At 46.6% G+C, this 26,635-nt stretch overlaps 1 protein-coding gene across 12 annotated transcripts in view; it reads left to right on the top strand.

Annotated features, from left to right (window-relative positions):
• Nucleotides 1-26,635, top strand: part of CUNH2orf76 (chromosome unknown C2orf76 homolog) — a 109,179-nt gene that overhangs the window by 58,956 nt on the left and 23,588 nt on the right. For 8 of the 12 annotated variants that reach the window (XM_036319131.1, XM_036319129.1, XM_036319121.1 and 5 more), the window contains one exon: nt 6,681-6,853. The exons of 2 other annotated variants lie outside the window; for them this stretch is intronic. In XM_036319131.1, coding sequence (XP_036175024.1) covers nt 6,681-6,757 — 77 coding nt within the window. In that variant the 3' untranslated portion in view covers nt 6,758-6,853. Of the gene's footprint in view, nt 1-2,625; nt 2,736-3,626; nt 3,740-6,680; nt 6,854-26,635 lie in introns of those variants that run through there. 2 more of the 12 variants (XM_036319122.1, XM_036319123.1) reach the window with 2 other exon arrangements.

Genomic DNA, 26,635 nt, shown 5'->3' with positions numbered 1-26,635 from the left:
CGACAGTCTATCCACTGAGCCAAACCGGTTAGGGCAGGGATTTACTTTTGAGTGATATATGTCGCTAAAGTAAGTTCCTGACATATCTTCTAATTTAAATAGGATTTTTAAAGAACATGTTATGAAACATTATACTGGATTTCTATGTTTGTCCACACTGTTTGCTAGATTAGTGTCTTTTCATATTATGATTGACCATATACATACGATTGATTGTTATTATTTGAAAAAAACTTTTTATTTTGGCATATATTTCTTCAGATGCTGTTGTATTATTATAGCAGGTGGCACCTGTGTTATTGAGGCACATGGCCCCTAGCATAAAGCTATAATGAATATAACCAACTGGTATTGATGCAGGAATTGACAGATCTATGGAAAAATAACAGAAAATCTAAAATCAAACTAAAAAAAAAAGTCAGGTTCCACAATTTGATCAATTTTTGACATCTCAAATAAGTGAGGAAAGGATGAATTAACCAGAAAATGATGTTGGGCTCATTGCCAAAGCATTTGGGGAATTGAAATTAAGATTTTTATCTCAGTCTTTATTCAAAAATAAATTCTAGGTGGATTGAGTGTTATAATGTAGAATTTTTTTAAAAAAGGTAGTTCAATAGTTTTATAATCTTGGGGAGGAGAAGAGCTCTAAGCATGACCATCAGCACGAAAAACAATGTAAACAGTTAAAGGAGAAGCAATAAACTATGAAAAAGTATTAGCATCATATATGACACATAAAAGGGTATGAGCCTGATTTTATAAGAAGCACCTATAATTAGTCTGAAAAAGATAAACAAGAAATTCTACTGATAGAAGAAGTAGCTAACATGAAAAATAATTCAGCCTTATTAGTCATGAGAAATGCACGTAGAAGTAGATGCTGCTGGATGTCGTGTACTAGTCTAGGGGTTAGGAGTTAGACCTGGAGCCAGAGTGCTTGGGTTCGTGGCTGACCTGCCACTTACGGGCTGGGTGACCGTGGGCCAGTGGTAATTATAAGACTAGCAGCCATGAGGAAAGTGCTGGTGTTGGGAAAGGGACGATCTTCCGAACTACTGTTGGGAGTATCCGTTACCTATAACTTTCAGTTTGACCAACAGGACTTCCTCAAACTTAATGTGGTGTCTTATCTATCGACATGCCAACAAGAGCCTGCTTGCTCAAGCTCTGGCTCCTTTGAGGTGGTGATATGTCTTCAGAGAGGTGGCCGTGTTCTCTCGCCTCCCCGTTAGTGACTCACTCGTGTGGAGCTTTATTTATTGACTGGACATAGAATATATTGTGCCATACCTTTGTTATTTAAAAATGTACGTATTGCCCAGCCGGTGTGGTTCAGTGGTTGAGCATTGACCTATGAACCAGCAGGTCACGGTTCAATTCCTGGTCAGGGCACATGCCCGGGTTGTGGGCTCCATCCTCAGTGGTGGGTGTACAGGAGGCAGCCAGTCAATGATTCTCTCTCATCATTGATGTTTCTATATCTCCCTCTCCCTTCCTCTCTGAATCAATAAAAATATATTTTTAAAAATGTACATATTTACATATCTGTATTTGTATATGGAGAAAAGAAATGATTTCTCAGGGAGGTGACATGGCTAAAAATTGATTTTTTTCCCCTCACCATACTATCTAATTGTTCTTGTAATTTAAGATTTGTCTACAGTTTACATCTATTACTTGTAGAGAATAAAGTCCTAAAATTGGAGAAAATTGATTTGAATGAAGGCTCACATTTTACTTGCTTTGTGACTTTCTGTAAGCCATTCAGCCTCTCTGAACTTCTATTTCGACTTCTGTAAAACAAAACAGAAGTAATTAAACCTATTTCAGAAATTAAACCTATTTCAGAGACTCGTCATAGAGATGAGTAAAAACATGGATACGAAAGCATCCGGAGAAATGCATGCAAAGGCCCTCAAAAATATTTATTTTATTTAGGAACCATTCTGGAGAAGGCAATTGGCAAATGGTTTAAATTTATTAAAATATTGAATTGTTGGTTTAATTGTCATTAATTTCAGATTCACATACTGAGTCACCTGTTGTAAAGGCGAGAACCAATTCCATCAGTTTGTCTTCCTCGTTTTCAGGCCATAGGCCTTTGATCAGAGTCAGATCCTTCGTACGAGTTCTCGCTAGTCTCTGGGCGGTACAAGGACGTCCACTGCGCTCCTGCGCTGGCCAGCCCGCAGCCCTGGTCAGGGGCCACTTCGGTCACTGCTGGGCCCATTCTCTCCTTTCACTGTCCCTGCTGTCGCCAGAGCAGCAGAGATGTACTCGGAGAACAGGCCACAGTGCACAGGAAAGGAGGTCCCCGGAGAGCTGCAGTGTGAAATGATCCTTGAAGTGTGTGATTATCCTCGGGGACTTTCCCTCCCTCGGGGCCGCTCTGGTTGGCTTTTTAAGAGGTTTAAGAGGAAAATCCAAGTCATCACTCTCCCCTTTACCACCGATCTCGCTGCGGAGCTGTCACTCTGCTCTCACAGCCAGTTGCCATGGGAATAATGCCATTGTAACAGATTTATCATGATGACTTTTCTGCAGAAGTCATGAAAGGAAAAAGAGAGACTGGGAGGGGGGAATACAGGGGACAGAACTGTTTGAAGATTTCTTTTCTCACAGAGGAATTCTCCAGTTCCTGCTCTGGCCTTTTATCTGCACTGCAGATCCCAACTGTATGTTGTGCCTGATGGGGGAAGTTTGTGTTTGTGGACCGGTGCTGGCATACATAAGTAAGAAGATTTGCTTTGTGGAAGGAAGGAAAAGCTTCACCTAGAATTGTTACTTATACTTTAAAGAAGTTCACCTTGTTTTTAACTATTGTAATTTTATGGACTAATTCCCCTAAGCAATAAATTTGCATGTAAGGTTTTTTTTGGCGCTACTGTATTTTATCTTTTGTTTTGCTACATTCTACAACTGTTACTAGTACATTTTTTGAATCCTCTCTGGTTTAGCAAAGTAAAGAAATTGTACCAGGGAAACGCTTCCAAAGCCAGTTGTGGTTTATTGGAAAATTTTTACAAGATACAGTAGGCCATACTAGGAGCCATTGTCTGGGGCCGGGTAGAGGAGGTGTGGGCCCAACAAGTGGGGGCTCCAGACAGGGGGCCAGGAGCCTCCTATAAGCCATTCTTTTCTCTCCTCCCCTCACCATTGTGGAAATCACGGGCATGTGTCCTGCCTGTCAAGTGTCAGATTTATTTCACTATCTGTTTTCTTCTAACTGTAGTTTGAAATCTCTGCCCGCTGATCTGAAACAGACACTTGGAGCGCATAGGAAATAAGCGCGCGGTAGTTGGGGGGCCGTCTTTGCTGGATGGTTGACGTCCTTTGGTGAACATTTAGAAATATAACTCAGCTGCTGGCACGGTTGTGAATGATTTGTGGATTAGGATTTTATGAAACTTGGGAGGAGAGGATATTTGCCCGGAGCAGGAAGGAGGGTGAACTTTGTCCTTTGGGTCTCACATTGCTACAGAATCCGCACCTAGCTCTTCCTGTTGGTTTGTTTTTGGGGTTCCTTTGCCAGTCATCTTCATTTATTATCACATTACAGCCTGGCCGACCATTCTTTGTCTGAACCACACAGTCAGTGTTCATGTGTCCATCTCTCTTCTCAGACGGCAGTTGCAGCGCCTCACTGCACCGCGGCCGACGGGGACGCGGCTCAGGCTGGAAACTGCCATGAACTCTCATCAGTAGCCAGTTCATTGAGATGTTATTTGGGTTTGAGGTCATTGCATTAAATTTTCCTTGAGATTTTACATTTAAAATTGGTTTTTATATAAAGTCATTATTATTACTTTCCTGATAAAGGTAGGGATGTGTGTGTGCGCGTGTGCTGTTTGGAAACAAAATTACTGATTTTATAGCCAAAGTTTGAATGTGCTGGCTTGTGTTCATGTCATTAAAATTGAAAGTCAGTGTTAAAATGATCCACAAATGTATTTGGAGGGCTCTTGATTTCATTCACTAGTAAGACAAAGGGAGGAACTGGCAGGATACTTATTGGATTTTAGATTGCATGTTCATTTCAGATTCACATGCCGAGGCGCCGGGCACCGAAGGCACTGCCGCCTGCAGCACTTTTAATTTACAGTCAGCTGCCCAGAGGACCAGCGCAGGCAGACTTCCCGGGGCTCTTCCAGAGCCATTTGAATAGAATCTGGGAAGCAAGAATTTAAGGGATAATGGTGGAAAGGGTGATTATGTAGAGGTCTTGAAAATCTTTCATAATTCATTTACTTTAATTGGCAACTAAATTTGCATTATAAGTGCTTGAAATCATTCTCTCCAACATTTTCAACAGAGTTTTACAGATTTAAAAGAAACATTATATTCTATTTCTGTTTGGGGACCACAATCCTAAAGTTGAAAATCCATTTTATGTCTTGCTTTTGAATGTTTAGAGAAACTAATTTTTAATTTGTGTTGTTTTCCAATTTGTTAGGGGTGAAAAATATTTTAAATATATTTTTATTGATTTCAGAGAGGATGGGAGAGGGAGAGAGAAACATCAGTGATGAAAGAGAATCATTGATTGACTGCCCCCTTCATGCCCCCTACAACCTGCAACTCGGGGTTGTGTCCTGATCGGGAATTGAAGGGTGACCTCCTGGTTCATAGGTTGGTCCTCAACTACTGAGCCACACTGGCCCGGCAGGGGTGAAACATTTTATCAACCTGATGAATTTGAGTTTAACTCATTTGCCAGTCTAGTTTTCCTGAAAAAAAAAAAAAATGCATTCATCTGAAAATAAAATCTTCATCTTAGATGATCTCATTTGAGCCTGTATTATGAGAGGTGGCATAAATACTTTATATGAATAATGGATTGATCTATAAGTTAATTAGATCCAAGAGAACCTGCTGTCAGAAGAAAAATGCTCTGTCAGTCCTTTCTTCACATCAGCTTATTCTGGACCTATTGTTACTATACTGAAGAGCTGTACGCTGTATTAGTTTCTCAAAAGGGGTACAGAGAAATGTCAGCCTGGGGAAGTGAGCGTTGTCATTATAGGTAGTGTGTATTGGCGCAGTGCTGGGGGGAGTTCTGTATGTAAATTGCATGTGGTAGATGAAGCCTTGCGTCGTGATTATGAAGAACAGGGTGCTTTTGCTCCTTCTCCATTAGAAAGGTGATTAAATCACTTGTGAATGATTAAGTTACTTTTAGGTTTGTTTCCCTTCAAAAGGAAACCCCAGGAGCTTTTTATATAAAGGATAGCACTCAAAATATCTTATCTTTGAATATTGGATTTTTTGAAGTCCCCTTTCAACATTTTACTGGTTCCTAGTGTGGAGCCTCTTACCCGTTCTTTTAAATGCTTCTTTTGGGGGGTGCAATGAGCTAAACGCACCCTCCGCGTTGATTCCCAGTTTCTCTCTGCTGTACCCTCCCCTCCGCCCCCCAAGCTCATTGTGATGAGAGTTTGCAGTCTGATTTTCATCAAGATGAATCTTCATGTAGAGGACTAGAATGAGGGTCTGAGACTATGGGTGATTTTATTTTCTTCTTCAACATTTCTGTATTTGCTGTAATGAGCATGGGTAACTTACACTTGAGAAACATTAAATTTGATATTCTTAAAACAGCAAAAACATTTTTAATGAAATGTCATACTAAGTGTTTGATTTCCTTGTTTCGTGACATATTCTAATGATGAGATGAGAGTTGTAAATGAAGTGGTAATCCTGGGCGTCCCTCCTTATTATTCTATTTATTTGTCTTGAAGAGTTTACTTGTCTGCTTTTAGAGGATATGTTAATTGACTGATCAGTATTCATTACAAATAATCTTGTCTGTTTTCTTGTCGAGATTCTGAAGGCCCTTTTGCTCTTTCTGTAAAAGCTAAGCAGACTGTATTAACTTCTGATTTAATTTAAAAAACAAATGTGGAACTTGTTGGCACAACACCTTAAAGAATTGCATGTTTAATAATTGGAAGGCTTTCCATCAGATTTGTCTCCAGTCTGAATTAATAATGTTGCTGACTTATTGTTTTAGAAGACAGAGTCCTTGACCTGCTAGGTTGAAAGAATTGCGACTGCTCTGAACCTGCGGGTCCTTTAGCTGTGCCGTTTCCCCTGTGAATAATTAGAGGTATTTGAAGGTATTGAGGTAGAAGCCAATTTGTGTCTTTCACTTTGCATATTGTTGAAGCCTCATGAATTAATCATAAGCAGGCAAAAAATTAACTTCTTCAGACACATATTTTGATGGGTCATGAGGGAGAATGTAAAGTGATCTGTAAAATATTCTACTGATCCTCTGAGTATTAAATTATTATACCTACAGGCTAATTTCAGAGGAAAAAAGAGTTTTCCTCCAGTAATTGAGCAGCAAATTTGAAAAAAATAAAGGTTTGTTATGTTCTAGGACTGTTAAGAGGACCATAAATGAGCAAATTTATGATTTTCTGAAAACCAGATTCTTGTGTTAATTATTTTTTAAAATTTTTTTGTTTATTGTTCTTTTTACTTTTAAATTACTTGATTTCTAGATTCTTATAACTCCAGTGAATACTTCTTGTTGATTCAGTGAATTGTGAAACCAAACAAATAACTCATCTTTCTCACTTTCACTAAATCAGAGTAATGTGGGTTTCCATACTTATTTAAATCCAATTTCACATTTAAATTATTTTCCATTTTCTGTTTGTCTTTTTTTTCAGCCAATGAAACTGAAATTGCATTCTTCTGTGAAGAAGATTATAAGAACTACAAAGCTAATCCCATTTCATCCTGGTGAAAACCTCACGGGGCTTCCTTTTTCATGCCTATATTAAGCTCTTTATTCCACTAGTGAGTTTTTAAATTGACAAATAAACTTTAAAAATTAATCATGGCTCTGCTATTTGAGTTAAAATCTGTGGTGTTTTCTCTCTTTGCCAGTCTCATTTTTCTTTCTTTCTTGTTGTAAAATAATATATTTATTTGTGAGAAAAAGTTTGACGGATTATTTATTTATTTATTTTCAGAAAAGTCATTTGAAATGGCTTGGGTGGGCCTGAAAGTTGGGTGGGGCAGGGTCTCAGGGAATCACCAGATGGGCAAACAGGGTGAGCCAGGTTGATGGAGACTCAGATATGGCACCTGTCTGCCAGCTCTGTGGGAGGAGGACCCAGCAAAGGAACCGCCTCTGCCAGCACTTCTGTCTGGGAATAAGCTGCCCCTCCAGCCCTTGCTGGACAGTTCGGTTCCTCCCTGTATGTCCCTGGAGACTTTTGAGCTCCTGCCCAGCGCTGGGGCTCAGAGCCTGTGAGTCTGAGTAAGTCTGTGCATGGGCCCTGTAAGGGAACACCTGGGACTCCAGCAGCCCTTTGTCTCACTCATTTACAATTTCTGCTTCCTGGCTCTGGAACCCTGGGCTGGGGAGTCTAGTACAGGACTGGGACTTCTTGCTCCTCAAGGTGGACCTCCGCACCCAAGATAGCCCTTTAACTTTTTTTTTTTTTAATATTTTATTGCTTTCAGAGAGAAGAAGGGAGAGAGATAGAAACATCAATGATGAGAATCATCCGTTGGCTGCCTCCTGCACATTCCCTACTGGGGATCGAGTCTGCAACCCAGGCATGTACCCTTGACCAGAATTGAACCTGTTATCTTTCAGTCCACAGGCTGACACTCTATCCACTGAACCAAACCAGCCAGGGCCCCTTCTAACTTTTAACCACCCCACCTGGGTGTGGGACAAGCTCCTCTCCACCCCTTCTACCCATCTCCACGTGCTTCTGTACATCCTTAGTTACAGGACTTGTGACCTACACTTCAGGCAGTTCTCGATGGTTGTTCTGTAGTTTAGTTGTAATTTTGATGAGGTTGTGGGAGAAGGTGAGTACGGTATTTACTTACTCCACTATCTTGACCGAAAGCTCCAGCCCTGAATTTCCAAGTTGGTTTTTTTTTTAAGTGAAGAAATAGTTTTCCAGAAATTATCATGGAATATTTGTTCTTTAGTCATAATTTGTTTTTCTGAAGTTATGGGTTATTTTGGTGACTTGCATGTTGAGTTCTTTAAAAAGATTATAAGACTAAGGTGATTCTGTTTATTTTGTATTTTTTCCATAATTTCTAATTAAAGGCACTGTTGCTATCTTTGGCTAGTAGAGATTTTAAGAGTCTCTTATGACTGTCAAGGCCATCTTTTAGCTCACAGTGATACACATTACTACTCATGAAATTGAATTGTGTATATTTTAGGAAGTTTTCTTATGTAAGAGGGTTTCTTCTGTTCTTTTAACATTTCAGCCTACACAAATAACGTTGCCGAAATACTTTTATGTGAGCTATGTTTCCTGACTTAAGAAGCAAACTACAATAGAACCAAACTCATTTATTTGGAGAAAGAACGTAACAGGATGTTTGCACTTCATTGACGCATTCTTTCACAATAATACTTCACTTCCTAATAGTGGCTGACCACCAGGGCCTGAGGAGGAGGAGTTGAAAAGGGGCCCTTGGCCAGCATGCATCTGATCAGAACTCAGACAGGTTGTTGGCTCTAGAATTACTCCATGAACCTTTACAATTGCCATTAGGGCAAATTGGTTTGCTTCATGGTGGTAGAGGCTAACTTGAGAAAAACCATTCTTTTTAAAAACTCAACTTTGAAAGTTTGGTTAACATAATAAGAATATGGTTTTTGTTGTTGAAAGATTTAATAGAGCCTATTTTTAAAAGAAATTTATTGTTTCATTCATTAAGTGAACTGCTGAATGCACACACGATTTAGGCTTCTGGGGGCTAATAAGATACAGTTTTGCCTCAATGAGTGGGGAAAGATATATTAGCAAGTAATTTTAATGGCAGTGAAAACTGCTATGGAACCATTAATGATGGGTAATTAATTCTATGTGGGATTAAGTTTTATTTTAAAAGAAGTACCAGTTGAGCTTTGTCTTAAAAGATTGAGTAGGAATTTTTGCTTAGTGGAAAATAAGGGAAAGGCATTCAGGAAGAAGGACAGCATATGTAAAGGCAAAGCACTGCAAGACCTTGGGGTGTTCACTAGAAAGTACAAATTTCATCTATAATAATAAAAGCATAATATGCTAATTAGGCCGGACGTCCTTCTGGATGTCCTTCCGGACAAAGCTGAGGCTGCGAGGGAAGCCTGGGTCCCGGGTGCCTTCCGGCAGCTGGGGGGAGACCCAGGTCCTGGGTGCCAGAAGGAAGCCAGTGCTGGCAGCCAGGGGAAGGAAGGCCTACTCTTGTGTGAATTTTGTGCATTGGGCCTCTAGCTGGAATATAAAGCACTTGGAATAAAGTGGAGGAAGATAAAACCAGAAGGTGAGTGAGCCTTGTAAGTCATGCTAAGAAGTTAGAACTTCATCTAGTTGGTAGCTGAGAGCCAGTCAAAAGATTTAAACAGTTAACTTCCATGATTAGATTTGCATTTTAGGAAGTGAGCATTGTCCAGATGGCAGAAAGACTAGAAGGCGTTTGTCAGACCAGGTGAAGACTGGAAGGCCTGACCTAGGGCACACAGAGAAGAGGAGGCCTCCTTGAGATAGTGTTAACATTTGGTCATGCCTTGTGTTGGGTACTCTACATACATTATCTCATTTGATTTTTACCACAACTCTTCAGTCTTGATAGTATCGTACCTATTTATAGAAGAGGAAACTGGGGCCCCGAGAGGTAAAGGGATTTACTCAAGGCAATGCGGTGATGTGCATTGGGATCGGAGGCTGGTCTGTTAAAACCCTGACCTGGCCTCTCGATGGATGCCTGAGGTAGAATTGTTACTGGAGAAGGACCAGCCCAGGGCTGCCCCTCACAGTCTGGAAATAGGATTCTTCTGTGGTGTCCCAGGAAAAGAATTTTGGGACACACACACGTAGGAGGAGTTTAAGTGGTAGCAGCAGGATTTATTAGAGGAAAAGAGAGAGTACACCCTCGGAGAAGTGGAGTGGGCAGGCTGCCAAGCCTCCATATATTTTCTTGAGTTCAGAAAAGAGCAGACTTTCCTTCACACTATCCAGTCTCTTTCCTGGCTTTTCCCTGGGGCTTTGCCTGTGCTCTCCCTTTATCCAGTCCCTTTCCTGCTTTTCCAGGGTTTCTTGCCCTCATACTATCTGATCTCCCCCCAAAGTTCCCAGGCTAGCTCCGTCCCCCTTTATGATTGCCATGTGGCTTCTCTGCATGCCTCAGAGTTCTGCTTCATCATTTGGCTTCTACTGCACATGCCCTGAGTGAAAGGAATTTCCCTTCGTGGTCCCTACCCCCTCCTGTTAATCTGGCAGAACCGTGCAGGGTGTTTCCTAGGGTGCTGGTTGCTTCCTGGGGTGCTGGGTGCTTCCTGGAGTGCTGGGTGCTTCCTGGGGTGTGGTTTCTTCCTGGAGTGCTGGGTGCTTCCTGGGATGCTGGGTGCCTCCTGGGGTGCTGGGTGCTCCCTTGGGTGCTGGGTGCTTCCTAGGGTGCTGGGTTCCTCCTGGGGTGCTGGGTGCTCCCTGGGGTGCTGGGTGCTTCCTAGGGTGCTGGGTTCCTCCTGGGGTGCTGGGTGCTTCTTGGCGTGCTGGGTGCTTCCTGGGGGACCAAAAAGCATCTTTCCTGCCTACTCGGATGCCTGGAGTGACTGGAACTGCCCTCTCCTAGTTAATCTGGCTTAATCTGATATCTGGTTCCCTATTTCTGTGTCCATTGGTTATGCTCATATGCATGCATACAAGTCCTTTGGTTGATCTCTTACCACCCCCGCCCACCCCTCCCCTGCCTTCCCTCTGAAGTTTGATGGTCTGTTCGATGCTTCTGTGTCTCTGGATCTATTTTTGTTCATCAGTTTATGTTGTTCATTATATTCCACAAATGAGTGAGTGTTTGGTGTGTCCTCTCATTCACGTCCTCAAGTTGGGCAGAGCTATGAGTAGGCCCATCTGTGAAATGGAGGGGATCGTGCCCACCTCACAGAACCTGGGATCGAGGGAGACATTGCCGAGTGCACTTAGTAACAGCGCCTAGCAGGTAGTAAGTGCTCATTAAATGTCTGATGGTGACTGTTGTGGGCAGTTCAGCAGCATCAACTTCACGTGACTCAAGAACTCTGATGCTGTCAGATATTAAGCCCTTGTCCAAGCCTAAAATACGATAAATCCAAGAGCAGGTTTCTTCTGGCTTCAAGTCCCATGTTCTGCCACTCTGTGAAAACAAGGGGTGTGAGGCCCTTGGGAAACATGGTAGGCGGCTGTCCCACGCATGGGTCAGAGACAGTGTCCCGGTTTTGTTGGCTGGCACCCCTTCTGCATGCATTTGTGCCATTCTCAGTTGAGGATAACTTGTTCTCTCTTGTGACCAAGGGACATACAGGCCCTAGCCTCATTAAGTATCCAAGCCTAGTTTTAATATCGTTGTAATATCCCTAGTTTTGATACCATTGTAATATTAATTAATTAACGGAAAGGAGCAAAAGGAAAGGCCAGATAACACAGGCATGCCATTCGTGCCAGAAAGCTGCAGCTTAATACTCTCCAGGTCCATTCCCCGCAGATCCTGGGGGAAGGGACTGGACAAAGAAAGAGTAGACTCATGCAGTAAAGTCTAAATGATGTAGAGAGGAAGCTTGTCTGTCAGTCACACGTGGGAGGTGGTCATTGGCCAAGATGGGCACAAAATCTGAGCGACGTCAGCTCCTGAACACAGAGAGTTGCTGTCCGGGCCCTCTTGCTCTTTTGGGACTCCTGTGCTCTCAGGGGGTATGCTCCCAGGCTCTGTACTCGCCCACAGGGCCCACAGCCATGTGGACCGCACACATGTGGACCGATGGACCAGAATTAGGTTGATGCTGTGCCAGCTCCACTCCACCACGGGACAGACACTTTGGACCTGGACGCTGGCTTTGCTTTGGGCCCTGCTGAAGCCCAGCTGCACATCTTCCAGGACTGGTTTAAAGCAAATGGGATATAATTCCAAACCCAGGGACATAATTCCATGCAGATAAAAAGCATTCACTCTCCCATGTGAGTCTCAGAAAATTCTTTTTCTCAAGATATTGTAATAACCTGACCCTCAGCACCCAGTGGGGAAAAGGATCCCCCACTTCCATCTGTGGATACCCCACTTCTACTAGCAATGGAGAAATTCCACCAACAAAATCCTCTGATAACAGTGTGATGTGAGTTTGAGGAGCTTGTTGCTTCAGCAAAGATGCTTTGTTTCCCTTCTCTTCTCTTCCAGACACATGCAGGAGAGGCGACGGTGCTCTGCCTGCTTGGGACACCCAGAGAGGTGGCCTGGCCTGGGCCCCTTGAAAAACTGCTGCTGATGGCTAAGGAGCCAGGGGAGGGGAGAGGGAGTCGGAGATCGCTGTACCACGCACGTCTCTGGTGGGCAGAGAAGTCCATGTATGACAGTGTCTGAGGATCCAGAGTCTTGTCACCTTTTTTTCATTGTGTGTCATGCTTGTGTGTTGGGAAAGGGCTCTGAATATTGGTTATTGGCAGTTTCTCTTCATTTTCTGCTTTAAAAATCTTTCATGGCCCTAACCTGTTTGGCTCAGTGGATAGAACGTCGGTCTGCGGTCTGAAGGGTCCCGGGTTTGATTCCAGTCAAGGGCATGTACCTTGGTTGTGGGCACATCCCCAGTAGGGGGTGTGCAGGAGGCAGCTGATCGATGTTTCTCTCTCATCGATGTTTCTAACTCTCTAGCCTCCCTTCCTCTCTGTAAAAAATAAAAATAAAAATATCTTTCATGATTTATCAGATCAGCAAAGATAATTGGAGGAAGGGGAATAACGACTTAATTGGTTTGAGGTTAATATTTCAAACTACCATCCAGACGGCAGGTCTTGGGTGTCTGCAGGCTGGGAAAGTACCCATCTCTCATGTTGAACCCACAGCATAAAACTCATTGCCACTCTTGACCTTTCACTCAGCACTTCCGGCATTTATGGGAGGTGAGGACGGGGCGGAGGAGAGTGCAGCTTCTGTCCTTTCTTCCATCAAAGGAGTTTATGTTTACTCAGTGGATCCGACTGAGACCACTTCCCCATCTCCAATGTGCATTTTGGTTATAAGACTAATGTTGACTGGCGATAATGGCCTTTGGAGACTCATTTTCCGATTGTTAGTGAGATGCTCATATAGTGTGTGATGATTTAAAAGACACGTACGGGGTATGTGTCCTGCTGCTCTCAGTGTGGTTTTCAGAGACCGGTGACCCTGCTCTTTCTGTGCTTCTGAGCCTTCGCCCGAGTGCTCAGTAAGTCCTGCCATCCCGGCAGCGCGGCCTAAGATGGACACAACCCTCTTCGGGTCCCAGGTGATGTCATACAGTTGAGATAGGCAAAGGCAGGTGATTGGGGAATGCTGACATAGAGACTCAAGCTTTTGGTTTCAGCTCCTTCCTACGAAGTCCAAGACTCAGGGAAAATGCCTCCACCGGCAATGATATTCCTGTGGTCAGTCAAAACAGTGACCAGAGTTCTCCGGTCTTAACTGGACCAAGGCAGGTGGTAGGACAAGGACCCTGAGGACTTCTTACTCCCCCTTCTCACGTTGTGGGAAATGAGAGCCAGAAGCTCAAGAGCTGCCACCCTCAGTCCTTTCAGTGTTAAATTCTGTTAAGTAACCCCCCCCCCCAAAAAAAAACCTCACAATTTCCTGGTCATCGCCCCTTCCTCCTCCTATAAGGCCAGCTTTGCATCTCCTGCCATCACTATGCATCATTGCTTGCCTCCCCGCCCACTTCTTGCAGACACCTGCGGGCCCCTATGCCACTCCCCCTTGCTCCCGGCTCACCACTGCTCTCTCCAATACCACTCTTGTCCTGGTCCAGTGTAGACAAGCCTCCCAATACCATGGGGCCTCTTGGGTCATTGACCAGCTCAATTGCAATGTTCTTTTTTTCAAATATATTTTTATTGATTTCAGAGAGAAAGGGAGAGGGAGAGAGAGATCGAGACATTAGTGACGAGAAAGAATCATTAATCGGCTGCTTCCCGCACACTCCGCACGGGGTCAAATTTACAACCCAGACACGTGCCCCTACCAGGAATCAAATTGTGACCTCCTGTTTCATAGGTCGACGCTCAACCACTGAGCCACGCCACCTGGCTTGACTGCAACATTATCATCGACTCTGTCTCAGCCACCTGCTCCCACAGTCACACCTCAGCCATAGTCATCAGCAGCAACTATACTCTAGTCCACAACATCATCTCAATATCGTGTCTCCCGTTCTGCAAACACTGCTCCTGTCTCTCCATTTCTCTCCCTCCAGCAGTTCTTCAACCTCGCCAGGCCTACAGGTTCCTGACCGTACCATCCTTTCACTGCCCCTTCCTTTCACCTAACAGATCCTCTGGCTCTCCATCATTCCTCTGCATGGATTCTCGCTTTCCTCGCCATCCCCATGCCCCAGGTTTAATTCACCCTGCCTTCTCCACACCTGCCCTGGTATAGCTGCACGTGGCTGGATAAAAACAGGCCGACTAACGGCGCTTTAGCTCATGACTACCCAACTTGTGAGTTCCTAACGCAGCCCTGCGGTTCCACATGTCTCTGGCGCCTATGCTCTCCCCGGCTCTCCTTGTCCCTCAATCCTAACACCTCCTCTCCTTCCCACTCTGAGCTGCCGTCCTTGCTTCCTGTTTCCTGAGAAAGTAGAGGCCATCAGAAGATAGCTTGCTCATGCTGCACCCACGTGCCCACCTTGTGATGGTGTGACTAAGGCCCCTTTCCACATCTGGCTGGAGCATCCACCCACTGCCCCTGAGTACTCAGGAGCACCTCTCTGCTGCATCACCATGTCTCCCCTACACCCTGCCCCCCATCATTCCTACCAGCAGGTGGTAAGGTCTCCCTTCTTGACCCTCCCCCAATAGTTGTTCCATTTTCCCTTTATAGAAAAAATTTTTAACAGATTTATCCATCATTTTCCCACTTTCCTCTCATTTTCTCTTGAACTGTCCAGTTGGGCCTCTGTCCCCATCACTCTACTAAAATAGCTCTGGTCAGGGTCACCAATGGCTCCCTTGTTGCCAAAGGACTATGATTCTGTCTTCAAGTTACCTAACCTATCAAAGGCATTTAATGCAGAGAAGCAGCTGACACCTTCTGCAAACAGTTTCTTCATTTGGCTTCCTGTGCTCCACTGTCCTCATCTTCCTTTGCGGTCCTTCCTCATCTCCTTAACCTTTCAGCATTGGCACACTCAGGGATCAGTCCTCTGGCCTTAATTATCCACTCCTTTGATCATCGCATGCATTTCATATTTATTCATTTATTTATTTATTTATTTATTATTTTTAGCTTAAACAATAGACATTTATTTCTCACAGTTCTGGAGCCTGGGAAATTGAAGACCAAAGTGCCAGCAGATTTGGTTCTTGGAGAGACCTCTATTTCTGGCTTGACCAGCCCCTGCCAGCTCTGCCTCATCTAGCATCTCCCATCACCCCGCAACACCACCTTGGCCTTGGTTCTCTTCCTCTTGGTGTATGCCAACACACATATCAGGGCCTTTGCATGTGCTCTTCCTTCTTCTGAATGCCTCTCTTCCTTACTCCTGTGGGTTATCCCATCATTTCTATCAGGTGTCTACTCAAATGCCATTAATGGAGACTTCCCTGCTCATATATATATGGTGAGCAATATATATATATATATATTAGAGGCCCGATGCACAAAAATTTGTGCACTTGGGCGGGAGGTCCCTCAGCCCGGCCTGTGCCCTCTCGCAGTCTGGGACCCTTCGGGGGATGACCACCTGCTGGTGTAAGCCCGCTCCCTGGGTGATTGGGCCTAAGCTGGCAGTCAGACATCCCTCTGGCAGCCCGGCAGCCCTCGGGGGATGTCCACTTGCCAGCAGGGAGCAGGCCTAAGCTGCAGTCAGACATCCTTAGTGCTGCTGAGGAGGCAGGAGAGGCTCCCACCACCACCGCTGTACTGGCAGCCATCAGCCTAGCTTGTGGCTGAGCAGAGCTCCCCAATGTGGGAGCTCACTGACCACCAGAGGGCAGCTCCTGCATTGAGCGTCTGCCCCCTGGGGGTCAGTGTGTGTCATAGTGACCAGTCATTCCCAGTCATTCTGCTGTTAGGGTCAGTTTGCATATTATCCTTTTACTATATAGGATATAGGCCAGGTGCATGGGTGGGGGCCGGCTGGTTTGCCCTGAAGGGTGTCCTGGATCAGGGTGGGGGTCTTGCTTGTGTGCCTGGCAAGCCTGGGTGAGGGGCTGATGGCTGTTTGCAGCTGGTCACACCCCCTTCAGGGTGGGGGTCCCCACTGGGGTGCCTGGCCAGCCTGGATGAGGGGCTGATGGCTGTTTTCAGGCTGCCTGCACCACCTTTAGGGTGGGGGTCCCCACTGGGGTGCCTGGCTAGTCTGGATGAGGGGCTGAGGGTTTTCAGGCTGGCCAAGCCTGCCGGCGACTGAAGCTCCCAGCCTCTCCTTTTTTTCTTTTTTTTAATTCTGGGATTTATTTACCTTCTATAATTGAAACTTTGTTGCCGCTCCAGCAACGAAGCCAAGGCCTGCTGAAAGCAGGTATCTGGGGTTTGTTTAGCTTCTATAATTGCAACTTTGTTGCTTAGAGTGGAGCTCAGAGCCTGGCCGCAGCAGGGAAGAAGCTTGGCTTCCTCCATCATTGGAGGAAGCAAGTCTCCTGCTCTCTTCAGCTGGGTGGCTGCCGGCCGCCATCTTTGTTGGCGGTTAATTTGCATTTCTCGCTGATTAGCCAATGGGAAGCGTAGCGGAGGTATGGTTAATTTCAATCTTTGTCTATTATTAGTTAGGATAAAAGCCTAAGCCAGTGGTTGGCAAACCATGGCTCGCGAGCCACATGCGGCTCTTTGGTCCCTTGAGTGTGGCTCTTCCACAACATACCATGTGCAGGCGCGCACGTACAGTGCGATTGAAACTTCATGGCCCATGTGCAGAAGTCGGTTTTTGGCCTGGGTGAGTCTATTTTGAAGAAGTGGTGTTAGAAGAAGTGGGGGGTGTTGGTCAGTCGGGCGACGGGAGACGCGGCACAGGGGAGGCGCCAAATATCAACAGTACTTAAACTATATAGGTAGGTTAATAACAATGTACCTACCTATATAGTTTAAGTTTAAAAAATTTGGCTCTCAAAAGAAAGTTCAATTGTTGTACTATTGATATTTGGCTCTGTTAACTAATGAGTTTGCTGACCACTGACCTAAGCAACCGAGTGACTGAACCACCAAACAACTGGTCGACTGGTCGCTATGACACTCGTTGACCACCAGGGGCAGACACTCAACGTAGGAGCTGCTCCCTGGTCAGTGTGCTCCCACAGCCAAACTCCCGTGGCCCCTCCCCCTGGCCAACCTCCCATGGCCCCAATAGCTGGCCAGGCCGAGGGACCCCGTCTGTGCACAAATTTGTGCAATGGGCCTCTAGTCCTATATAAAATAGCAGATACCTGCCTCTGCAGCATCATCTGTTCCTATAACTCTACTTTAAAGAACAAAAACCGAACACCATTTTCTGGCCTGTCTCCTGCTATTGGAATGTCCCCAGTATATAGAATTGTGCTTGGCACTTAATGGGCTAGCGTAAGTATTTCTTAGATAAATGAATGACTTTAAGATTGTATTTCAATTTTAAAGCAAAACTTTACGGATTCTTGAAGCTCATCTCATAGCAAAGTAGACACATGTAGATTGGATAAATTCTAGAAGCTTCTTTACTTGAAATAGTCATCTGGATTTATACCCTGCTGTAGATTGTGCCTGGAATAATTGGTGAGCAAGTCCTGAGTGAATATGTGTTTCCAATGGAATTGAGGAAATGAGATTAAGAATCTTGTTAACAGTTTGTTTCTATTGGTCTGAATGTAGTTGCTATATATTCATGCAGCTGACAGTTCTCTGCCCACAGTTCCTCCTTGTGCCTGGGGCGATCCTGTGCCTCCTCCACCACTTTCCTACCCGCTGGAAAAACGCTGCATGGCTCTTCACAAGAGGCAAGGCTGTGTCCCAGGCTGTCATTGTGCTGTTTGAACAGTCCCTGGAAAGCTGAGTGGAAAACTGAACGTGGTTTCTGCAACCATACAAATTACAGCAGGGGACCTCTCCCCCCGCCCCACTTGCCTTCAAGCAAAGTTGCTTGTTTTAAAAGTGACCTAGAAGTGAACTCATGGTGACATTCAAAATTATACAAATTGAAAGTGGCAAATGGTGCCTTTTTTGCATGTATTGGAATTATTTATCTTCCAATGTTTGCTTTAGGCAAACGTGATGAGGAGTAGAGAGCATTGGCTTTGAAGTCAGCCTTCCTGGCTTGGGAAACGCTGGCGCTGTTACTAGCTTAGAGGTGTGACCTTGGGCCGGCCACTCTGCCTCCCGAGACTGAGTTTCTTCTCTGCTAAATAGGGACAACACTGACCTCACAGAATAGCTCCGAGCCCTCGGTAGGATGACCTAGCTCGGTGCCTGGCACACACATACTCTATTTGGGGGACAAGTGTCACGCTGCTACTTCACAAAGAACTATTCATCCTGTTACACAGAGGGAGAGTTTAGACCCACAATGAGGGGTCCCCACTTCAAAGGTTGGCATGGAGCCTGTCTTTTCCTAGAAGGCAGGCGTGCCCTGTCTGCTTCAACTACGTAGCCCAATGTTCTTGGGACCCGGGGACGGACTCATGTTTTATTCTCCAAGAATCCGTCCTTTCCATTCTCTTTCCCGGGGGGCCTTGCCCTTGATGCAAACAGCCCTTAGCACGTCACCTATCAGAGGTTTCTTGTACATGTCCCCTTTCTTCTGGTTGGAATTGTCCCCGATTAGGGCTGAGCTCATTAACAACAGCAGAACAATTTAAACTTTTAGGAAGAATAAAGCCTTCCCTCTTTCTGTTCTCTGGGCATAACTTGCTTTAAACGGGAGCAGGGCGGGGATGGGAGAATGAATGGACACAGAGGTAGATTTAGAGGCTGTTCAAACAGATATAATCTTGGGGAAGAAAAATCCCTCCAAGGCAGGTTTTGCCATTTGAATTGTCTAGAGACCTGCCCAGGCTTTTTAATTGGTGCTGATTAATGCCTGACCATTAGTCTGTCGATCTTGTGGAGCGGCTCTTCCTCCCATTCCAATGAAACACCTTCCCTGGGTTTTCATCGATATTCATGATGCAGACTGGGCGTCCAGGAAGCAGGTCAGGCGGAGGTTAACCGCTCGGACACGGTGGGCTGCCTGCTGTGGCCACCAGGTGTCAGCAGAGGCTGCCTGGCCTCAGAGCGGAGGGCGGAGCCCAGCCCTTTCTCAATGCTGGTGGGTGGGTCCATCGCCTGTCAGGTGGGCCCGTCCTCCCTTGTCCCTTCGCTGGGAGGGACAGCCTCCAGCCGGCAAATGGTTTGCAATGTTACACTCCTGTTCAAACGCGAGCATGTGCTTGCTGCCGCCTAACATTTTGATTGATTTCAAAAGTCAATGCCTGGTTATTTCAAAGCCAATAACTAAAACTTCAGTCACTTAGGCCTCTATACCCTTCCTCACTTTTAAAGTGAACACCAATGGGGTGTCCGCGCTTGGAAGATGCTCCTGCTTACTTGCTGAAAATTACATTTTGAAAGCCTAGGATTGCAAGGCGGAAGCAAGTGTGAATAAGCCTTTGTCCGAGGCTCCCAAGCACGCGGCCTTCTGGGTAACTTCCTTTGGCAGAGCTGAGACGCTTAACCAGACTCCTTCCCGGCCAGTGAGGTCAGAGCACAGCCCCTGCTGGTGGGCGCCCGCGAGCCCCAGGGCTCCCATTGCCGCGAGGTGGCGCGTCCTCCCTTTCCAAGGCGGGGTGTCCCACCCTGAGCGGGCGATGCCGCGCACCCTTTGCCTGGTTTACCAAAGCCCCGTGTCTGTTCCCGGTTACGTAGACATCACCACACAGCCCCTGGAGGTGGGCTGCTGAGACTCCGTGCAGTGGTGCGCCCTCTGTGGGCTCCGTGCACAGCTGGGCTCTGGCCGGGCCGTGCGCAGGTGGAGGTAGGAGGCACGCGGGTGGCTGGGGCCTCCCCATTTCTCACCTTGGCCTTCGAGGCGCCCTCTCCCGCGTCCTCACAGACCCGCGCCTGCGGACTCACCCACAGACTATCCCTCCTGCCCGCGGCCAGACTGACCTGTCCCTCCGTTTAGAACGCGTGATGGACCTTCTGCAGGACGGACGCAGGCACCCGGCACGGCACGGGGAGTTCTCGGCTTCCCCTCCAGCCTTCTGCCCTGGCACCCTCCACTGCCTCCCGAGCTCTGCCCCATCGCCTGCTCCCGGGTGCACCCCCCGCGGGCCTCCGGCTCTCGCCACCAGACTCTCCTTCAGCTTGGGAGGCAGTGTCAGGGGTCACCAGGTTGCCGAGAGATCTTCCCCGATTCCCCCTATCGCCCCCCATGGCCACAGACCCAGCTGTGAGCTCCGTGGGGTCCCTGCACGCCCTGCCAGTCCGTTAGGGCCCTTCCCACACGCAGCCTCCATTGTCATATGTCCCTCTTCCGCATGGGCTCTCCCCGAGCTTGGGGATGGAGTCTTGCTGTTGGGCCACTGCCTGGCACATGCCAGGACGTAGTCAATAGAGGTCTGTGTGTGTGAGGCGCCTGTTCAGTCTTTGAGCTGGTTTTCAGTGGGCCCTCTTTCGTCGGGAATTTTTCTGTACAGGTTCTTGGATGCTTTCTCTCTGCTGTTCCCTCTGTTCTCGCTGGCATTCCTACTCACCAGGTATTGGGCTTCCTGGCTTGTTCCCTTCAGTCCTTATCTTTTGTCTTCTGCTTTTCCTTTCTGGGAAATTTACTAAGTTTTATCTCCCTATTTTTCTATTGCTTTTTAAATATTCTGCTATTATACTTTCAAATTTCAATTTCTAGTTCTTTATTTCTTTTCCACAATATCTTTTTCTTACTTTATGGGTGGAATATCTTCTCTTTTCTCCCTAAAAAGGTTGGGTGTAGTTTTAAATATTTTATTCTGCCCCTTGTTTTTGTCTCCTCTGGGTTCTCTTTGCGTTGGTTTCTTTCTTACATGGTACAGGCATCCTCAAATGTCCATCCATTTATATTTAAGTATGAGGTACTCCAAAGCTCCTTGCAAGTGCTCTGTGCTTGGGTGGGACCTGCTCTTGCAGGGTGTTCCAGGTCCCAGAGCCCCGAGAATAAATTTCCAGTCCCTGCCAGGGACTGGCCTGAGCTCCCAGGATCAGAAGCAGAAAGGAGCCAGGTCCTTAGGGATGCCGCTTTCTGTCAGCACTTCAGGGGAGCTTGCTCAGATCTGCTTGGGCAATTCCTGCTCCTCTGTCCACTTTCCATCCTAAAAAATGGGATGAACTCTCTTGTCCTTGACGTCTTCCCTCCTGTCTCTTTGTCTTCATGGGTTTATACCTAACTAGAGGCCCGGAACATGAAATTCGTGCACTTGCAGAGGGATGTCCCTCAGCCCAATCTGCCCCTCTCGCAGTCCGGGAGCCCTCAGGGGATGTCCGACTGACAGCTCCTTGTGGGGAGAGGGCCTAAGTCATCAGTCGGACATCCTTAGCGCTGCGGCAGAGGTGGGAGAGGCTCCCGCCACCGCCATTGTGCTTGCCAGCTGTGAGCCTGTCTTCTGGCTGAGCAGCACTCCTCCTGTGAGAATGCACTGACCACCAGGGGGCAGCTCTGCATTGAGCGTCTGCCCCCTGGTGGTCAGTGCATGTCATAGCGACCGGTTGTTCCGCCATTGGGTTGATTTGCATATTAGCCTTTTATTAGATAGGACTAGTAGCCCGGTGCACAAAATTTGTGCACTCGGGGGGGGGGGGAGTCCCTCAGTTATTAAACATTTATCAGCACAACACTGACCACATTGGTGGTGGTGGTAGTCTTGTCAGAATGTGTTATATTATGCAGATGAAAATCTATTTAAACAGATTTGATGTAGATATTTTCAAAGATGGAAGAATTGTCCCTGTCAACTATTTTAGTTGATTCATATCTTCACTAATTGTCATCATTGCAGTTTACAGTCCCCATATGGATTGCTGGATATAATAGGTCATGCGCTGTCCCTGTCCTTTGTAGCCTTTGTTACTTTAAGGACTCTAGTTTTCCATTTATATGTTTAAATAAACAACCTTACCAGCTTAAAAATGTAAGCTTTTAACACTGCTCTCTCTGTTCTGTATCCTTCCGATGAAAAGTGGAGTTGGGTCGCAGCACAGGAGAGAAATTCAGAAGGGGAATATTGAAGTAATGACTACAGTAGGAGAAGTGGGAACCTGTTCCCTGGCCACAGGCGCTGGTGCCCTGGACCACAGGGCTGGCAGCTTCTCCAGTTGGCTGAAGCCTGGGACCTCTGGCCGGTAGCTTGTCCGTCTCCTGGGCTGCAGCCAGCCCCAGGTGCTGGCGCCTGGACCAAAGGTGGGTGGCTTCTTCTTCTGGGGGCTTCTTCTTCTTCTGTGCTTCCAGGGAGGGCAGTCAGTTATGTGTCATGCAAAAATAGGCATCACCAATCGCAGAAGCCGGATGTGGGGCAGGGAAGCCGCAGCCGGGGACGCTGGCGGCGGCTGCTTCCCTGCCCCTGCATCCGGCTTCTATGGTCATGGATGCTGTCTGTGTCTGCTTCCCTGCCCCACCTCCCCAGGCTTCTCCGATCACCTGCTGGTGGCAGGGCAAAGGTGGCCTCCAGGGCCGACCTTTGCCCTGCTCCCTGGCTCTTGCCTGCACCTGGGTTTCTGATCACTGTCTTCCATCCTTCCCCTTTTGCCTCCCATCATTGCGAGTATGCAAATTAACCGCCATCTTTGTTGGTGGTTAACCGCCATCTTTCTTGGCAGTTAATTTGCATATTTCCCTGATTAGCCAATGAAAAGGGTAGCAAAGTTACAGTTAATTACCATGTTTGTCTATTATTAGATAGGATTATCCCTTTACTTTCATTTTTAGTGGCATTTCCAGAGGAGATGATAACGTGAATATGGTGTCTGCCACTTTGGTTTGGTCCTTGGGCCCTAGGCGAGTGGGCCCACCATCCTTCCTTTCTTAGCCCAACACTAATTATGCTCCTGATACAGATCCTGTGTGGGCTGGGGGTTGGGGAGAGGGGGGTAGGCCGGTACTTCCTTAAGCCAATATAATTTTATTTTAAAAAAATTAATTAATTAATTAAAGTGCAATTTACACACAGGAAGCTTCAAAGATCTTAAGTTATGTTTTGATAAGTATATACACTGTACCCCAATCTGTATCTTACAGAACATGCCCTCACCCCAGACATTTCCTTCCTCCCCTTGTCCCCTTCCCCCAACTCTGCCTCTCCATCATTTAAGCGAGAGCAATGCTATTTTCTTAAAACAAAACAAAACAAGCAAAACAGTTGTCTAAATCTAGCCCCCTTTTTCAGGAGTGAAGAGAAGCTTATTGTTTCCTAGAAAGGATTTTGAGGAAAGCAGTTTCTGTCATAATCAGCAGAGCTGCACGTCACATGTGTATTGAAAAACTCAGTTAATCAAAAGATTCCTAATGCCTTTGGATAAATGTCATGTCCCCTGTACAGATCTTCAAGGTCCTACTCCCCTTCGCTTTTCTGAACAAAACTTGAGATTTTCCTTGTTTTCAAATGTATTTGACCTCTTACCAAATATATTTCTGATTAACCATGCTCTCAAACACCATGACATTAGACTTGAATATCTGTAGGTTGTGGAGAAAACTAAGATTCTGCTTCTACACTGTACAGCACTGGCTGCAGAGACCATAGGCATATTAACATGTCTGAGCACTGGGTTTCTCCCTGTAAGGAGCGGGCATAATATCTACTCAGGGTTGTGGAGACCAGATTAGAGGATTGGTATACAAAAAAGCACACCACAGTCGTCAGTACTCCTGGATTCCCTTTCAGGTTTCCTTTGATAAGAGATACACATTTGTTTGCATGTTTTATTAAATTTTTTATTTTGTTTGTTTTTTTGTGTGTGTTTTTTTTGTTAATCCTCACCTGAGGATATTTTTCCATTGATTTTTAAGGAGAGTAGAAGAGAGAGGGGAAGACAGAGAGAAACATCGATATGAGAGAAACACATCCTGTGGTTGCCTCCTGCATGAGCCCTGACCAGGGGAGGAGCCTGCAACCAACGTACATGCCCTTGACGGGAATCGAACCCCGGATCCTTCAGTCCGCAGGCCGACGCTCTATTCACTGAGCCAAAATGGCTAGGGCTTTTTAATTTATTTATTTTTTGGTAAATTCTTAAAAGTAAAATATTTAGTCAAATCCAAGCCATCTATATACACATATGTAATAAAACTCTCTACTGTGCATAAATTCGTTGGAAGAGAAAGACAGGGTAACGATGAACCGACTTTCACATGACAGCGCACCATCCGTCTCAGTGCAAAGTGACCTTAACTGCCTGGAGATTCCTTCCTTGTTTTTACTGCCACAAATCATGTGGCGAAGGAAGACCTTTCTCGGGCCGCGCAGCTCAGAGGGCTTCTTGGGGCGTGCGCAGGCGTCTCCGGGACCTTGGAGCGAAGACTCAGAAATTGTTAGTGGGGCTTTTCCCTCACAGGATCTTTCCCGGCTCCCTTTATGTCAGGTTCTCAACAGCAGGTCCACACTTCCTGTGTCTTTTCTGTCCCAGCCCTCCCCACCCGCCAACTCTAGTCAGCAAATGCATTTTGAACGGGGAGTGCATACTCAGCCCCGTGTCAGGGCGGGGAGAGAGCATCAGAGAAACAGAAACCGTGGTCCCAGCTCTGAGGCTCGGATGATCTCAGACAATTTGGACGCAGCTGCGTTATCTGGACATTATTGCTGGCATCTGAATTTCTTTATATAAATTCCAGAAAACCCAGCAACCTTTAGAAGAATATCTGATGCAATGAGGATATGTTTTTTTTTTAATTAATTTTAGATAGAGAGGAAGGGAGGGGGGAAGAGAGAGAGAGAAACATCTATCAGTTGCCTCCTATACGTACCCTGACCAGGGAACAAACCTGCAACCTGGGCATGTGCCCTGACTGGAAATCGAACCCACAACTCTTTTCTGAAAAGATGACGCTCCAATCAGCTGAGCCACACTGGCCAGGGCCGGGTTAAATACTTTAGAAAATTGTCAACCATAACATTTTGTTGGCAAACACCTGTGGTATATTTATTTCTTCTTATTTGTTATCCATGTACATGTATTTAAGTTCTAAACACAAAAATAATTTACTTGTTAGATGGCAAAAACAGGAAAAAAATATGCACAGTGTACAAAATGGCAGAGGCTGATGTCACCAGTCTCTCCCTGTAGTGGCAGCGTTTCAGGGTGGAGGTGACCGGACAATAAACACTTAAAACTACACAAACCCAGTGACCCATGAGGTCTCTTCGGGATCCTATGGGCACAGTGACACAGTGGTTAGCGCAGAAGCTCTGGGGTCCATGTGACACTAGGCAATTGACTTTGAGCCCACGTTGCTTCTCCGTGAAATTAGGCTGAGGGGCCTGGTGCATGGCGTGGTCAGGATTGACTACCAGGAGTCTGTCCAGTGCTCAACTCTGCGCCACCCCAAGTGCGACTCTGCAAGGGCACGGCTCTTGCCATGGCTGGATGCCCACTCCTTCGCACCAGTCAGCAGGGCACACTGCTGGTTCTGAAGGCTGAGGGGCAGGGGGAACCTAGACTTGGGGCTGGTTACCCAGGCAGGGCTTCCTGGGACTCCAGTGTTCGAGGGAGAAAAGTACGCGGCTCAGAGGGAGAGTGAGCCCGAGGGTTGAGAGCAGTGTTGCGCCGTGTGAGCAGCAGGACGGCCGACTGTGCCAGGAGCTCCTCCGAGTGTCTGAGCTGTGCTCCTGGGGGCTGTGGCCACTTCCTCGTCCAGCCCAGCAGGCCTTGTCCTCTGGACTTCCCAGGACGTCTGTTTCCAAGATCTAGTCCCGTTGTCAAACACTGAGCCCATCCCCATTCTGTCACACACCTGTGAGGTATGAAGTCTGGATTATTTTAAATCCTCTCTTCCCGCTTTTGTTGTTCTGCTGGACTGATGGTGCAGAACTGTGTGCTGATGTCTGTGGCCTGCCTCCAGGGCTGGAGCTCTGCTCTCCGAAATCGCCCTCCTCTGCTCAGGGAGGGACGCGGGGCCCTGGTGCGCTCCTGTCCATCAGGCGCCGAGGCGGACATGGCACAGCGGCACCTGTGACCCGGCCACACAAATGGGAGGCTCAGAGCGCCACGATCCCAAGTCTATTGCCCACCGTGCTAGCCATCCGTCTCCGGTGACACTGGTGCTTAAAAAATCAACACATGAAAACTAGGCCAGCTCTGCCCACGAAAGAGAGTGGAGGGCAAGTGGGCGGTAGGTTGTCACCTGGAATCAGAAGCAGGGAAGTGCTGAGTCACCCGAGAGGACGGAGAGGAGGCTCGGTGAGTGACAGTCCCACCAGCAGCACCTTGTGTGATGGAACTTCAATTCAAAAGGAAAACAGATTCTCTGAGTCGGCGCCAACCTGTCCATGTCAGATATTTCACTCCCGACACAGGGATGTCTGATGAATGAACCCACATGGGAATGCAGGTCTCATTTCCATGTATATGTGCTGCTTCAGGACACCTCTCACTTTCCATCTTAATGGACACATCTTAATGGCCATTCCGGAACTTTCCAGAGCATACCCTCTTGGTGGGCCTGGCTGATTCCAGGTGGTAGCACAGTGGGAAGGTTGCTTCA

Source organism: Myotis myotis, unplaced genomic scaffold (assembly GCF_014108235.1).
Source record: "Myotis myotis isolate mMyoMyo1 unplaced genomic scaffold, mMyoMyo1.p scaffold_m19_p_8, whole genome shotgun sequence".
NCBI classification, from domain to species: Eukaryota; Metazoa; Chordata; class Mammalia; order Chiroptera; family Vespertilionidae; genus Myotis; species Myotis myotis.
The sequence above is the reverse complement of the archived record's forward strand: the minus strand, read 5'-3'. Positions and strand labels throughout refer to the sequence as shown.